This window comes from Pelmatolapia mariae, linkage group LG2, assembly GCF_036321145.2.
Source record: "Pelmatolapia mariae isolate MD_Pm_ZW linkage group LG2, Pm_UMD_F_2, whole genome shotgun sequence".
In the NCBI taxonomy this organism is placed as follows: Eukaryota; Metazoa; Chordata; class Actinopteri; order Cichliformes; family Cichlidae; genus Pelmatolapia; species Pelmatolapia mariae.
Window position 1 is genome coordinate 35,933,970 of NC_086228.1, and position 15,890 is coordinate 35,949,859.

The following is a 15,890-nucleotide window of genomic DNA, read 5'->3' on the forward strand; positions in this document are numbered from 1 at the left end:
CATCTAAAACTAGTTTTAGGTAACTGACATAAGAATTTTAAAGGCTTCTGAGACTTCTAAACAAGAAGAAAAAATAATATTGCGCACTTTCAAAAATAACTAAAACAGACAACACACAGGAAACGTCTGCAGACTTGCTCTTCGTCACGTTGGTCAAATTTGTCAACTCAGGAGGGTTTTCATGGCTGCAGTGTCTACATAACAGGAAGCTTTGTGTTTATTTTGTATTACCTATTTTGAACTTCCTCAATCATAAATGGATAAATCCAAAAGCATTAAAGTAACTAAGACTGAAACTAATAAAAACTAAAGTGAAACACTGCAATGAGTTCTGGAAACCAAGTGAAACTACAGTGAGCTCAAAGCAAAAGCAATAATAAGAGCAGATGTTTGAATCTTGGTTGTGTGTCTAACATGCGTGTGGCACAACAGATATGACTTGTGGTTGGTGACCCACACTCAGCATAATGCCTCAGCATTACAGTATAAAACAACCACAGTTACACGAGTGCTGCTTTCCCTGCATCTGGATTTCATGAGCTGTGAGATGACTGAAACTGTGAACTGTAGAAGTGTAAAAGTGTAAAGTAGTTCATCTTTATCGGTCATTTCCATCTAAGTCTGGTTGAATACTGCAACATTAAAATATAACCACTTCCACTTTGTCCACAGCATAGTCTGCACCATGTTAGACTACAGATAACAAATAAACCACCTTAAGCAGCTGGGAACTGCCTTAATTCTCACTTTAAAAAAACAAACAAACAAGGCTGTTTCTTTGAAATTAGGTACCCTGTAGTCATATGTAGCCTCAGGGTTCTCATCACAGGCGATGACCTCCGGGGCCATCCAATAGGGAGTACCGATGAAGGTGTTCCTCCGACCGATCGTCTTATCGAGCTGGGCTGACACGCCAAAGTCAACTGCAAAAAAAAAGAAAAAAAAAAAAAAAAGGTTTCATGTGTGAAAAACAGCCACAACCTTTGCTACTTTCAGAAGTGTGTTTGTGGTCGTGTGATTTATGTGTTTGAATATGAATATTGTTCCGTTGTTCTCGCAGGGCTTACGCATGCTTGAGGAACCACAGCGCATGTGTCAGTGTGTCATACCCAGTTTGACTTCGGCGTTCTCTGTGAGCAAAACATTTTGTCCCTTAATGTCTCGGTGAATCACATGGTGGGAGTGAAGATGGGAAAGGCCCTGGAAGACAAATATGAATACATATAAACACTCCCGTGCACACACGGTCAGATGACCATCGCTATAAATACGAAGGGGCAAACGCTGCCCTCGGAGAGCATTTAGACCACGTGTCTGCTCTGAAGGATTACTGAATGGAGAGCAGGATTTAGCTTTTAGCTTCAAGTCCATCAGTAGACATCCTTACTTTAGGCAGTTACTGAGTGGCTGAGTAACTCAAGCACAGTTTTAATGCGTGTGTGTGTGTGTGTGTGTGTGTGTATTTGCATTCTCGCTTCTTCAAAGTGGGTTAAATAAACAGAGGAAGTAAGTCTTATTTCAGACAATGACTTCACCATGGTGTCTGTGTGTATTTGTGCGTGCGTGTGTTGTGATGTTAAAACAATGGGGAGACAGCATGGCTGACAGCAGTGGAGAAAACACTGGCGACAGTCCAGAGCCCTTTGTCTTTTAAGCTTTTTTACAACTACAAAAACAAAAAATTTAAAAAAAATCAGCTCAGTTCCATTTTTGTTGCAGATAACGGCAACATCAAGGACACCGGGGGCTGATATAAGCTGATATGTTACTGTGTACGTCTCTGAGTCGAGCCACAAACACCAGCACAGAAAGCGAAGCAAACATCCCGGAGCCTTTCTCAGGACCTCGTGATCTCTCATAATGATAACCATAACATTTTACAGAGATGTGCTTTAAACTGGCCTTTTAAGTATATAACTAAAAGAAGAAATCCCCTCGAGTCACAGTGGGAAACATAAGAGAGAATAAATCCCTGAACATGAGGAAGTATCAGTGTCAGTTTGGCTGCTCTTTGATGTTTTGGCAAAGAATCACTAAAAGCAGCCATCGTGTTTCTTTACAACACCAGACACTGAACCACGCTTTACATCCACAAACAAGTTACTACCTGTTTTTTTAAACCAACACTAAAACAGCACCGCAGGCAGAGAGAGGTCCCTGGTGAGTGTTTGTTTGTCTGTGTTATTAGATCACACAGAGTTAGCTGACGATGGAGGGTTTGACACATAAACAGCATCGTTGCATTACCCAGAAAGCTCACATCTTCTATACTTATTTAAAATGGTCACTTATAAAGGTAAAAAAAACCTTTTACGCTGTGTGTTTGATCTTACCCGGAGCACCTCCCGGCAGATGTAAGCAATCCAGTCTTCTTTCAAACAATTTCCTTTGGTTTTCTTCACCAAGTCTGTCACAGAGCCAGCTCCACAGTACTCCATCACTAACTATATGGGAAATAAATAGTAGAAACATGTGGTGTTTGACACAGGTAACCCAAAAGAACAGCAGTTGTTTAATAAAAACTAAGATAATCCACAGTTTGTGCTGAAGAACAAACAAATGTGACGAGTTTACAAACCCAGAGTTGGTGGTCCTGTCCAGCAGGGCCTTTCTTAATAAAGGCACCGTAATAAGTAGCAATGTTTCTATGGTGGGAATAACTTTTTAACATGTTGATCTCCAGCTTTATCTCCTCTTCTTCCTCCTAAACACAAGAACAAAAACATAAGGAATCAAACAAGTGACAAAAATATTACTGTCATGTGTTAACTGGAATTTCATTATTAGTCATGGTCATGTGACCGTTCACAGGTGATTGAAAATGGCGCTGCCTGGTGTTTGTCTGAAGAGCAGGTGTTACGGCGCTGTGATGCTTCTGTGTTGGGTTCAAAAAGATTTCGAGGCTTTTACAAAAGTGGCCCTTCTGCCTTAGACACGTGACCTGTTTATTTAAAGTTTTAAAGTGTCGCTCCAAATGTAAAATATCTGCACAAACTAACACACCCAGGTAAATAGCCTCTTGAATCATTCTGTTTCATAACCCTCAGATGATCTCTCACCCAGCTACTGGACCTTAACTCAACTACTCCCATCCCACAACAAAACCACCGGGGTTGATCGACTTTACGTGACAGAGGACAAAAAGAAAGCAGAGGAAAGTGCGTGCGGCACTTTTTGTTTTCCTAGTATAAATCCTGGAAATGACTTGTGACTTCTCCAATTCACTGGACCCCTAAATCTACTCTGGATCTGGAAACGAGAGCAGAAGAAAAGAGGAGAGCTGGAGAAGCTGGATGTGGTTGTTAATCAGGAAAGTGGAAACAACAGAATCTCACAGTCGCTGCCCTCCCTTAAATCTTCACAGGACGGGAGAAAAATGACAAGGCACAGTTTGAACTTTCACTTCCGTCCGAAACACAAAGGCTTCTGCCTACGACGAGGTTATGTGTGCGTGTATATATATATATATATATATCTGTGCGTGTGTGTGTCTGAGAGAAGGCAGATAATAGCCAAGCATTTCCTGCTGTCACATCCACACAAAGAAACTACGACATTTAGATGTCAGAACAATCTGTAATATAATTTATTCAGGCACTCTATAATTTGTATTTGACTTCTTTTTCTGGGGGATGCTCTAACGAGTTCTTAACATGTCATCTAGTTGTCTGATTATTCTCTCCATTAATCACGTAATTATCTGCTACATAAAATGTAAGAAATGGAGAAAAATGACAAAGTCTGTGCTAAACTCTCCAGTTTGGCTGCATTACTGAACAAGAAACCAAAACCCAAAGATATTCCCTCTCCTATCACATAAAGCAAATCTTATCAAGACAGAAGACGGAGCGTGTTGGATTTAGTGATCTTTTAACATTTTATTTTACTTCACACCAATATAAATCCAAAGCCATGCAAGCCTGTCTGTGGAGCTGTACCTAGCTAAATGCTAACATAGGAATAATAACTCACTCATTCTAACAGCAAACATAAGCTGTTTACAAAAAAAGCTCTAGCTGCTCGCTAGGCTTCACCTCTTGACTGTATTTGTTATATTGGTGCCCTTTGAAGCATTTTCACAGTTGTGGTTAGTGAAATTCTGATCATTAGTCTGGTACTTTGCCTCCCCAAGTAGGTAACTCTGTGTGTTATACCCACACAGTTTAGAAATGCAGCTGGCTAACCTACACGGCTGACACCTTAAGATCAAGATGGCCACGAAGTTAAAGAGCAAACTCCAAAGTGAGGAATCTAGAAGCCGGTGGTTGTTTTTATGGTTTATGATGTCAGTGTGTGGAGGTTTTTACAGAGCCATACGTTCACACAACACACACTGCTATGGGGACTCAGGACTAGGATGTAGGCCGAGAGCAGGGTCTCTGGAGAGAAATACACCACCACAAACTGTCTCGTCTTTTCTTTCAATCCTGCATATTACACGTCTACCGGACATCATGCTATAATAGTACAAGGGATTGTTTTTCTTTAGAGGGTACAACCATAGCGGTTAAAGTAAATATCGAACACATGGATTGGATGGGTTGTTGCTAACATCTGGTGATAATCTGGAAATATATTGGTGACGTGTTCAATGCTTATTTTATCAGCTGTATATTCAGCGATTCCTAGTACCGAGAAAACAACTGTACGTGTAATAAGTTGCAAGCAACTCTTGCACTACAGTATGTGTAAATTTAATCCAGGAGCTGAAGAAAAACAGGTCATCTCGATGCAAAACCCTCAAACAGGAGTCATATATTAAAGGCTGTCATGTATGATTTATGTTAACAGGATGATCATCCACGGTGGTGTTGAATTTAATTACACTAACGTTCCACTTTGGTCGTTACGCATCTTATGATGTTCTGTCAGTTATATACTGTGTAACGCAGTCTGCCATCCATCTGCAGACTCCTGTAAGTATGTTTGTACAAGCTAACAGTCAGGCTTCAGCCTGCTCTCAATGGCTCATTAGCAGAGTTACCCTCATTTCTCCATCAAACTGACGTCAGGTAGTTCATGCGATGGCACAAATAGTGTTTGGTGTTTATGATGTTGCTCAGGCTGTTTGAACATGAAAGGATGCATTTGAGAAGTTGACATTCCAGGTAAAGAACAGGTGGAGCATAAAAAGGATGTCAAAATAAAATAGAGATAAATAAGGATTATTTTTGAGCAGGAGACAGCGTTGCCTCAAACACGACAGATGATGACACAGGTATACTCTGAGAGTAGTGAGGTAATGAACCCTTACCTCTGTGACCTCCATGACTTTGATAGCTGCCAGCTGACCTGTCTTGACATGACGGCCCTGTTGGAAAACACACAGAATGAGATACGATCACTGTAGAGATTCTGTTAAATATTCTGCACCAGTTCAAATTTCTTACATCGCAAGTGCAGCTGTGCATCTTGGAAAGACAGGCAGCAACTGGATCGTAATATAAAAGATTAGCCTCTAAATGTTTGACGATTTGTTCTCAAGACTACAACAACTGTCCCACGCTGGAGTCTGTAAACAGACGAACGCTCACAAAGTGTTCCCGCTCTCCCTGTAACTCTGCTGAGTGAATACTTGGACTGTGATATAATTCTCAATATTCATGGACTCGGGCAAGTCCACCTAATTTCATTTTCTCTTGAGAGACACAGAGAGAAAGAACAGGACATGACACGAGAGAGAGAGAGCGAGCGCGAGAGACTAAGTCAGGATGGAGGACCAGAGCTGTAAAGTGCAGTCAGGTGAAAAAGGGAAAATTGAAAACCATGTCATGACTCAGAAAGCTGACAAGATACTAGAGTAGCTACTCTATAAGCCTTTAAGCTGTGATGTATGACAGTTCTGTGGGAGTGTATAGTGTATGTGTCTGAAACAGACCACCAGACATGACAAACTCGCCTTTATTCAATCAGTCAGCAGTCAGGATTCATATAGAGAGACAAAGTCAGACAAACACAGACACTGAAATAAGGGGCGAGTTTAAAAGTAACAAATATCTGCCTATTCATCTTTTTTCCCCCCTCAGCAGCCAATTCTTAGAAACGCTCGCGGCCATTTCCAAAGAAATATTGATGATATGAACAACTGGTCCCTTAGCTATACAGCTTGGACTTGGAGGACAGCAGAGTGTCGAAACATGTGTGTCTAAATCGACCATTTCCACATCTGAGGAGTTTTCAGGAGTTTGCAACAAGCTTGATGGCATAAACGCGTCTGTCATAATCCAGCTGAATGGTGGGGGGCATATTGATAAATTTTGTAGCTCCGTGTCCTGTTATAGTTAGCCTGTTCCTCGTTATGAATAGAAGACAAGTCATTCAACTGCAGTGGTATGAATGGAAAGTCACCAAGTTAAACTGAACTAAAGATTATTTACAAATGTGCAGTTTTTATGTGAAAGAGTGTTTTTTTTACAACGAGCACCGAGTTTACTTTTACTGGCTAACAAAACCAGCATCCATCCTTTTGCATCAACATGTTTTTTGATTATGTCTCAAGAAAACAGAATTCAATCATGGGAAGAGGCGGGATTTCTTGGCTGATTATGGGAAATAACAAATGGGAAGTTTGGAGAATATTTATTATCACAGCAAATAGACTGTACTGTTCAAGAACAGAAAGATGGTGAGAAGCAACTAACAATGTGCTGGCAAAACCTGCTGTAGGCTTCAGGGATACTCAGCACAGACAATTTATTTTAGAAATAGATCCATGAAGATGTGACATCTTTAAAGAAAGTGTTGTCAAGAGAAAGAAGAGGAGCTGCCTGGTTAGTTAGAAATATACTGCAGTAGAATATTATCCAATGAGCTCAAGTTATTCATGTAAACATCATTCAACAAAACATCAAAGTAAACATCTGTCATGTAGCTCTGGTCTGATACTGATGGCACTTCAAACTCTTAAAAAGAACAAACAAATCAAAAGATATTAAAAATAAAATAATCTTCCCTCAAAAGTGAACACTGCTCAGAGAGTGAGCTACAGCTGGAGCCTGAATCCTTGAAAAGTTGTATTTATTACGCCATGTGTTCTTTGATATAAAGCATGTCAGTGTTTTGGTCACTACAGTGAAACTAAACATCTTGACCAGTGGCATGCAGACGTGGTTCACAGTTGGTTGAAGTGTTCCTCAGCCAGTCCAAACCCCTTTTCAGCTGGCATTCTTCACACACATTTCACTGAGTATGAGCTGTGATGTGAAGCTGTCTCTTCATCCTGGCCTTGATTGTGTCCTGACGTAGAGGACAGTGTCTCCATAACTGCAAAGAATTGTGGCACGGAGTCATCCACTAGCCTGGCTATAATAAATAAGGAAATGGCCTTCCTGTCCCATCAGACTTGATGGTGTCTGCTTGCTGCCACCACAGCAAACCAGTGTGAAATGTTCTCCACTCAGCTGATGTAGTTACTCATTAAAAATATGCCGCACTGACGCGCATACACACACTAACAGGGGTCTGGTCTCTCCATCAGAATTAATTGGAGAAAAATGTTGCTCTTATTTTGCATCCTGAAGTCCATGAATCACACACATAAACTTGTCCGCGCACGCACGCACGCACGCACGCACACACTACAATGCTGTAAAGTGATAGGGATCAAATAAATCCAGTCTTTGGTGTCTCTTGTCCTTCATCAGACAACCACACACACACGCTGTGACAGAATAAGGGATCACCACAAATATCGTTTCAGTGAAAAGGTTACTATAATATATTCATGCATATGCTAATCAGATACAAGCGAGACATTTATAACATAGACAGCACGGGGACAAACGAGAGAAACACTCTTACTGCATCTCTCTGCGAGTCTCTTTCTGTCCTGCTCTTGTTTCAGTGTCAGTCTCGCCGCCCGCTCTCTGTCCCCTTCAAGATTAATATGTTGGTTACATTCGTGGATATGTGAAAGATTAATTCTCCTGAAGAAACTGAGTGTGGAAACTGTGCCACTTAAAGCCTATACGGTTGTAACCTTAGTCAGTATAAAAGATGGATGTAGCTTCCAGTTCACATAAAAGTGAAGCCGTTGCTGAAGTGCCTTTAACCTGCATTCTTTCACACGGCCAGCAGGGGGCGTCTCCCGTGGTTAGCTTCAGGTGCCTGGGAAATCGGCCCTCAGCTTCCTTGCTCTGAAACTTCAGCAGCCACTTTTCTAATTGTTTTATAGGCTGAGCATGAAGGAAGGTGTGACGAAAAAAATCTCATATCCATATAAGAGATTTCTCATCCCGATAACAACATACATCACAAAATTTTACATTTTCTGTAAATTCTGTGAATTTCGGGCAACTTGACTTGTGTGGAGTGTTTTCAGCTGGGCGTCGTGTACCTGGAGTCGAGTGTTTTGACCGATGCATGAAACTATATATTTTTAGACAGAAGGTGTAACTGGCCAGTGTCAGACTTTTCAGAACCAAACCATGTCCATGCTGGTCCTCGATTTGTTTGGACTGGTCCTTCTGTTTGGAGCTACCTGGTTCTGCCTCATCTTCACTGGCCATGCTGGGATTCTCTGTGCCTGCATCCTCGCTCTGACCATCCAAACGATGAAAAAAAATATTGCTGCAAACTGTTTATTTTGCGACACCACAAAACAAACAACAGTGAAACGACAGATGTTTTAATTTCATCATCCGATACATTTCCTCATATGGCACAGCCCTAATGAGGACATTTTTCACTTCACCTTCAGTTTTGAAGACTTTGGGTCATGGTTGAAGTTAGGATGGGAGTAATTAGGGCTGGGCCATATTATACCGTTCACGGTAATACCGGTATAAAGTTCGGCAACGATAGGAAAATGAAATATCGCGATAGAATGTGGGCAAAATGCGCATGCGCAGTGCCTTTGTTTTCATACGCTCATACGCACATGGCAGAAAAAGTATGGCGGCAATGGAGGATGACACGGACGAAAGCGCATCTTTGAATGAAGCGGGTGAACCAGAATTGGTCAGTAAAAATGGTGCAACTTCGGTGGCACTGCATTGAGTCCACTCCTAGAGTTTACAGATGCTTTCTCTGCTGAAGAGTATGTAACCATTTCATGTGTTAAGCCTGTTCTTCAGATGTTTAACAATGACATGTTAAAAGTAAAAGAAGGTGACACTGAGCTGACCAAAGACATCAAAACAGCAATACTTGACTACATGAACAAAAGCTACAAAGACAGTGTCACAGAGAGGCTTGTTAACATGGCTTCTTTCCTTGATCCACGGTTTCATACAGAATATTTCAGTGAGAGCGAAAGCGAAGCCATCAAAGTTCAAGTCATGAGTGAACTAGAGCATCTTGTTCCACACCAGGGTAGCACAGCCACAGGTTTTTCAGAAACACCTCATACATCTACTGGTGACCAAACAAGTCAGGGAGCTGTTAAAAAGCAAAAGAAGAGTCTCGGGAGTTTTTTGAAGGGACCAGTTAGTGGCAAGATAGAGGTAACTGCAGAGAGGTTATCATCTGAACTGAGCAGTTATGTGAATAGTTCACCAGCAGACAGTGAGTGTGATCCTCTTTCGTGGTGCAAAGTTCACACAGTAAACTTTCCCCACATCAGCAGATTAGCTAGGAAATACCTCTGCATTCCAGCAACTAGCTCTGCATCTGAAAGGTTGTTCAGCACAGGTGGAAATGTTGTAACTTGTCAAAGGTCCTCCCTTAAGCCCGCATCTGTGAACATGATAGTGTTTCTGACAAAGAATCTTAAAACTTGAAATGTAGAAAAACTTCCAGGAGCAGTAGCATAATTTATCTCTGTTTTTGTTTGTTTTATTTTTACTCAAGAGTTTGTGCAATATTATTATTTGACTTATTGATTTTGCACACTGCACTTTTGTTGCAAAGCACCTCTTAAGTTTTGTGGATATACATGATTATGGATAACCATGTATATAACAGGATAACCACTGTTGAATTTTGTGTGGCTGTAATGCACGTTAAAATAAACAGCTGCTTGTTTAAACAAAAACAAATTGATGGGGTTTTTTTCCACTAAAAAAGTTGTAGAGTTGTATTTTGTTTTGCGTCAATTATAATCGTCAGTTATATCGTTATCGCAAATTTTCAAATCTATATCGTGATAAATATTTTTGCCATATCGCCCTGCCCTAGGAGTAATATCTATTGACAGATATCTCCACATGAATATGCAGAATAGATTTTTGATACTGGCTCTGTGGGGTTTTTTGTTTGAAGTCTTTTGTGACGATACTGCAGTGCTGACCAGTCGTGTTTGAGGCAGCTGAAAACTCTGGGCGGAGAGAATAAGAACAAACTTGCTGAAAAGGTTTCTAGAAACCATCAGTTATCATTTGAAGTTCATTTAGCTTTTTGTTTGCTTGTTAACATGTCTCAGCATTAATAGTTAGTCTGTAATCAGTAACCACCGCTCAGAACCACAAGGAACCAGAACACTTGGCCTGTGATTTTCACTTGTCTGGAGCACTGCTGGCACACACTGATAACTTTCCACACCGACAGTCCAAGTCCTTTTTTCCCCCTCATACGATTCAATTTTAAGTTGCCGCAGTTAAGTAACATTATCATTAACATGAACCTCCAGTGATAACATTACATGAATGGTTATTTCTTATTCAGTGATGTTGATAAGGTGCATGATAAAAAGTGTACACCCAAATAAAAGATTTACTTTATTTCAACATCAATAGCAGCTTAGCCGTGCTTGCACATGTGGAGGCTGCATTACTAAAGTTCACCACATGAAATTCAGAGAGGCAGTTTCAATCCCGGGACACGTGAGCGTTCACTGAGAAATGAGAAACAGCAGCAGCAGAGAACAATTACTAAAACTATTAAATATGACAGCTCAGATCTGAAGGCTTTGCTTGGCCTGCGAGTGAAAATGGTTGTGGTATCTCATACGAGGAAATCAGTCCCACATCCACTGGGTTTTAGCTGGGGTGGGACCTTCAGATGCATTTCACATGTTTGATCACAATGGGATGTGGGGAGTTTTTGACCAAAGTCAAAAAGTCAATCAAATGTCACAGTTTCAACGATGAGCTGTGTTGGTGGGAATGTTTGTGGTAGGAGCTTGGCTATGTCTATTACCAGGCCAGGTAATATCCTGTGAAGTGATGAGGGCTGGACTTGCATAATTATGTTTATTTTGCACATTAAGGCTTTTTAAAAACTTTTTTTTTTTTTACTTTCCATTCACATGTAACCTTCATTAGCTGGAACTACAGTTTCAAAGCTGCAGTGTTTCATTACATGGGTGTAAACTCCACAAAGGTAAATTCACCACACTGTCATAAGAGGAGAACTGTGAAAAATCAAGCAGTTCCTTTTTACTTTCTATGCATGTTACATGTACAAGCAGTCAGATGAATAGCAGCCTGGCCAATCTGTGGGCTCTCACCACATACTCTTATTTTATTACCACAAAAAGAAATAAAAGGAATGCACAATAAAAACAAAGACCTAATGAAAAAGAATCCTAATAATTTTTTACAGTCTGAGAAAACAGCCCTAACTGACAGCAATAGTCATTACATACTCAAAGCCTGCATCACAAACTGTGGAGGTGGGTGAAAGGTAATGACCAGGCAAGCCAAATGCATTATGGGAATTCTAAGATTGAGAAACTCTGAGGTTGGCTTCATACTGTCTGACTCTGAGTGTCAAATACTGATTTCTCTGGGTTTTTTTTAACAAGTTCTACCATTGTACCGAGTTCAGCGCTGAATCACTCGAGTACTTTTAATTATAGTTTTGGCATTTAGAAAGTAAAATAAGGAGGCCAGATACTTTTGTGAATGTTCTAACAATTGGACTCACAGCTCTGGGACACATGGGTAATCAGCACAAACTGCAGCTCTAACCCTCATGGGGGGCCGCTTTCCTCTTCTCTCTCTCTAATAGGTCTCTCTCCCTCTTCCTTCCTCCCCTGCGCTCTGTCTCTCTGGCTTTCACCTCTGCCTTCCTTCCTTTGCCCTCACTCACTTTCCTCTCCATTTTTACCCTTTGTCTCGCTCTCTCTCTCTATGCTCTCTCTGTTTCACTGTTAACAAACACAGTATTTCTAATACTACCCATCTCTGCTCCAGCTCACACCTTCCCCCACAAACACTTACCTAAGAAACTAAAACTTTAACTTTGAAAGCTATTACTCATTTCAGTTACATCTAATAAAGAAGCATTAGGTGACTACATTTTTAATGTAAGGAAGCTCTTAGTTGTGTGGCAGCAGAAAGTGTTGAGCTGGGGGAAGGAGTCAGTCTGTGCTGTCAACACAGACTGACAGTTGATCAGTCTGTGAATGTCCAAGTCCACATTTGGACATGATTTTGGTCAGCAGATCTCCTCATGAGCAACACAGGAATGATGATATGTGAATAACAGAAAGGGAAGCAATGCAACTGAAACTCGAAAGATTTGAGGAAGTGCAAGTGATTCAGTCAGAGTGGTACTACAGCCAGCTGTTTTATGGTTTCAACATAGAGTCAAAGTTTGCACAGATGCTCGAGTGAAACTTTCTTTGACCCATCACAAATGTAATTCACATTCATTTACGGATCATTTTACATTGATATTCTTGATTTTTGTTATTCATGTGATTACTGCGACTCAGCCATGCGGGTCAGTGACACACAAATAGTTAAAAATAAATAAAATATTCCAGCTCCTGTTAGTTAGTCACACTAATAATCATTGTAAATTATAAAGCTACAATATTAAGCTTAAGACACAGCAGTCACTTTAGTCAGTGTTACTAAGGAAAATTGTGTTGCGTCAGCAGTGCTCAGAGGTCTATGCTTTAGTAGAGTTTGGCTTTTTCACAGTGTGACACACACACACACACACACACACACACATACCCACCCACACACACACACACACACACACACACACACACACATACCCACACACACACACAGATGACTCTATAGCAGTGGCTTGCAGAAGGGAAGTTCCTTTTGCAAACAGGGAAACGCCCTGTGCGTGTGTGTCTGTGTGTGTGCGTGTGTGTGTGAATGATGTGTATATGGTGAATAAGACAAGCATGCACCATGCACTAGGAATGTCCAACACAGCATTTTAATATATTTATGTGTATGCATGTGTCACCCATTTCTTCTGTCGAGCACCTCCTTGCTTTTAAGCACTAAATAAACTTCTGCTGTCTCTTTATATTTTCTTTTGTTTTTTTATACTTTAAGACGGGGCAAATTATCAAAGATGTACAGTAAAATGTTTAAATCTGTATCTGCATTTATACTGTGGGAACTTGGGTCGCTGCAAGGTATTGTTCTTTGATGTGCCAAAAACTGTCGGGGTGCACTGTGCAGCACGGTGTCAGATTTAATTATATAGTATAACCACTCTTACTATTATTTGTATCGTGCAAATGGGTTTCATCTTTTAATTTTCAAACATCTCGAAATCTACACTTATGAGTTAACACACTGGACTTTTTTATATTGATGCATTGAATCTGTTATCACTAAGTTCTCTAATTGTCACATGTCCTTAGATGAGGTTGAACACAAAAGCACTAAAGCTTCTTTGAGTCCCTGAGTAGTTCCTGGCCTCTGTTTCTGGGGTAATTTGGAAGAAAAGGCCTGATTGTCTCCAGGCCTCTCTGCTCTCTATGCCGTCTAATTGTGTCTGTCTTTGCATGTCAGAAAATCCCATCTGCTGACCAGGAGGCTCTTCCACTCAATTACGATGAAAATGAGGATAATTTGGGCACACTTTGCTCCGGTGTCTGTTCCAGTGGACACTGGGGTTTGACTGACACGGGATCAGATGTCTAACTGACAATTGCTGGATCAAAAATCAAATGTGTACATGAGTCATGGGAAAATTTAGTAATCACCACAATCAATTCCTGATGCACATCAACTCTGAGGCCTCAATTTAGAGCAGAACTGATTGGGAACATAACCTAAGTTGGAATACAAACATTTTCATCAAGCAGAGGATCACTGTGACTGACAGCAACAGCAAACTGCACATAAAAAACACCATCCTGGTGGATCCTTTTCCACCTTCCTCTTCTGCCTCTCCCTTTGGCAGTACTTATTGTAGGATTTTTCACATCCTATCACAGCTAACATGCCCTCATTTAGTTTTCCTTCTATGCAGATCAACTGCTTCACTAGTTACATTTGTTCCAACACAGATTCCATTTCTGTCTACCCAAAAATGTTTCCTTTCAGGTAGACAGGAATGGTCTCTCAGATCACGTGAATACACGTAAATCAGTGAGTGTAAGTATGAGATTTCTTGACTTGAATCCACATGAGGATTGAGGAGGTATATTCACACTGGGTGAGGTGATGCAATATGCCTCCTGCATGCTCAGGTAGCACCTCAAATGGGGAATCTGCTGTTGCAAGCAGGCACCATCTCCTGCTGTGTGCTACGTGTAACAAAGGGCAACTTCAGGCAATGCTTGCAGCGGATTCTCCTGCCACTGCTCAGTGTTCATGTGTGAAATTAGTAATGCACGACATTTGTCTTTTCAAAGTAAGAATCGCTGTATTGCAATAGCAGGTTCACTGTGGGTAACAGGAACTGCTGTATGATTATTGTACTCACAGATTTTCATGCTACCAATTGGAAAACAAAGATGACAACTCATCCTTGAGGCTGGTTGTGCTGAAGGTCTCTTCCTATTAAATGGGGATTCCTTCCTTCCCACCCTTGTCATGTGCAGCTCATACGGCATTGTGTGATTGTTAGTTTTATACCTCTAATACTACCTTAAATGATGTGAATTAAAATTATAATGGTGGCATTTTTATCTGTGGTGCTCACCTTTAGGTAATCAAAGAGCTCAAAATCAGCCTGTTGCTTGGTTTCTTATTCATCCAACAATACTACACACCTGTCATTCAATGCAGAGGCATGAAGAAATAAACAAAGGAAGAGCCCAGATGCAATGTCAGCACTCACGTTAATCCACAAGTGTTTTTGTAAGGGGTGAGGAGAGCGTGTGCGCAGTGCCAGTTATTGTTCTCCAGGCCATGCTGCATTCATGGTTTCCCAGGTTGAGGCTCACTCTCATTATAAGACAGTGTACATGGGAAACCAGATTTGCTCAGCCTCATTAAGGTCTGATTGATTGCCTGTTAGACCTACACACCATCATTATTACTTTACCCATAGCGAGGCTTTTAAACCACAGCAGAGTGCTGGCAGACTGCGGCTCCATTATGTGTACTGATGCAGGCAGGAAAATGCCCCAAATAACATTTTTTTTAAGAAAGTTAAAAACACAGAGGGCCAGCCAATTAACTTTTTAAACTATTCTACACAAGTAATTTTTCAAGCAGGGTCAAGCATCATGTGAGAATACAGTACACAGGAAGAAAAAGGTATCAGACATTGTACCGCCTTCAGTCATTAGAGTCACTGCTGTGATTCAGCTCACAGTTTATCAATTTTTGGTATTCTTCCCTTGTTAATGCTCTACTAAATGTTACTCACATTTGTTAATGCTTTAGCCCTGATAAATTTTTTTATCTTTACCAAGCATGAAATTTGTGATTTTCCTCCCCTGTTTGAAAGAACCCTGTAAGGCCTGACTGTCCTGTGCTTGCAACATATCCTCTTTCAGGAAATCAAATGGCACACACACCCTACTTTCTGTGTCACATAATCCCACACAGACATGGACAACTCTGAGAACGCATCATTGGCTACGTGCATCCTTCAGCCCTTAACTTTTAACCTCTTCCTTAAATAAACCTCTTACTTTAAAACTTTTGGGAGAACCTTAAGCCTGCTTCTTCCAAAACAGTTACACCTGTTGTACATGTATCCTGCCCTTCATGTACAACATTGTTCCTTTTCCATAATTCACAGTGGAATAAAAAAAAATTGTTGTTTCAAACATCTGTCCACACAGTCTCTCG

The 15,890-nt window shown here is 40.8% G+C and overlaps 1 protein-coding gene across 6 annotated transcripts in view; it reads right to left on the reverse strand.

Moving 5' to 3' along the window:
• The window catches only part of LOC134646166 (misshapen-like kinase 1), a 57,749-nt gene that overhangs the window by 39,586 nt on the left and 2,273 nt on the right, over window positions 1-15,890 (reverse strand). For all 6 annotated transcript variants that reach the window (XM_063499923.1, XM_063499953.1, XM_063499942.1 and 3 more), the window contains exons 3-7: window positions 5,255-5,311; window positions 2,579-2,704; window positions 2,334-2,444; window positions 1,110-1,200; window positions 793-923 (exon numbers count right to left, since the gene is read on the reverse strand). In XM_063499923.1, the coding sequence (XP_063355993.1) occupies window positions 793-923; window positions 1,110-1,200; window positions 2,334-2,444; window positions 2,579-2,704; window positions 5,255-5,311 (516 nt within the window). The remainder of the gene's footprint in view (window positions 1-792; window positions 924-1,109; window positions 1,201-2,333; window positions 2,445-2,578; window positions 2,705-5,254; window positions 5,312-15,890) is intronic.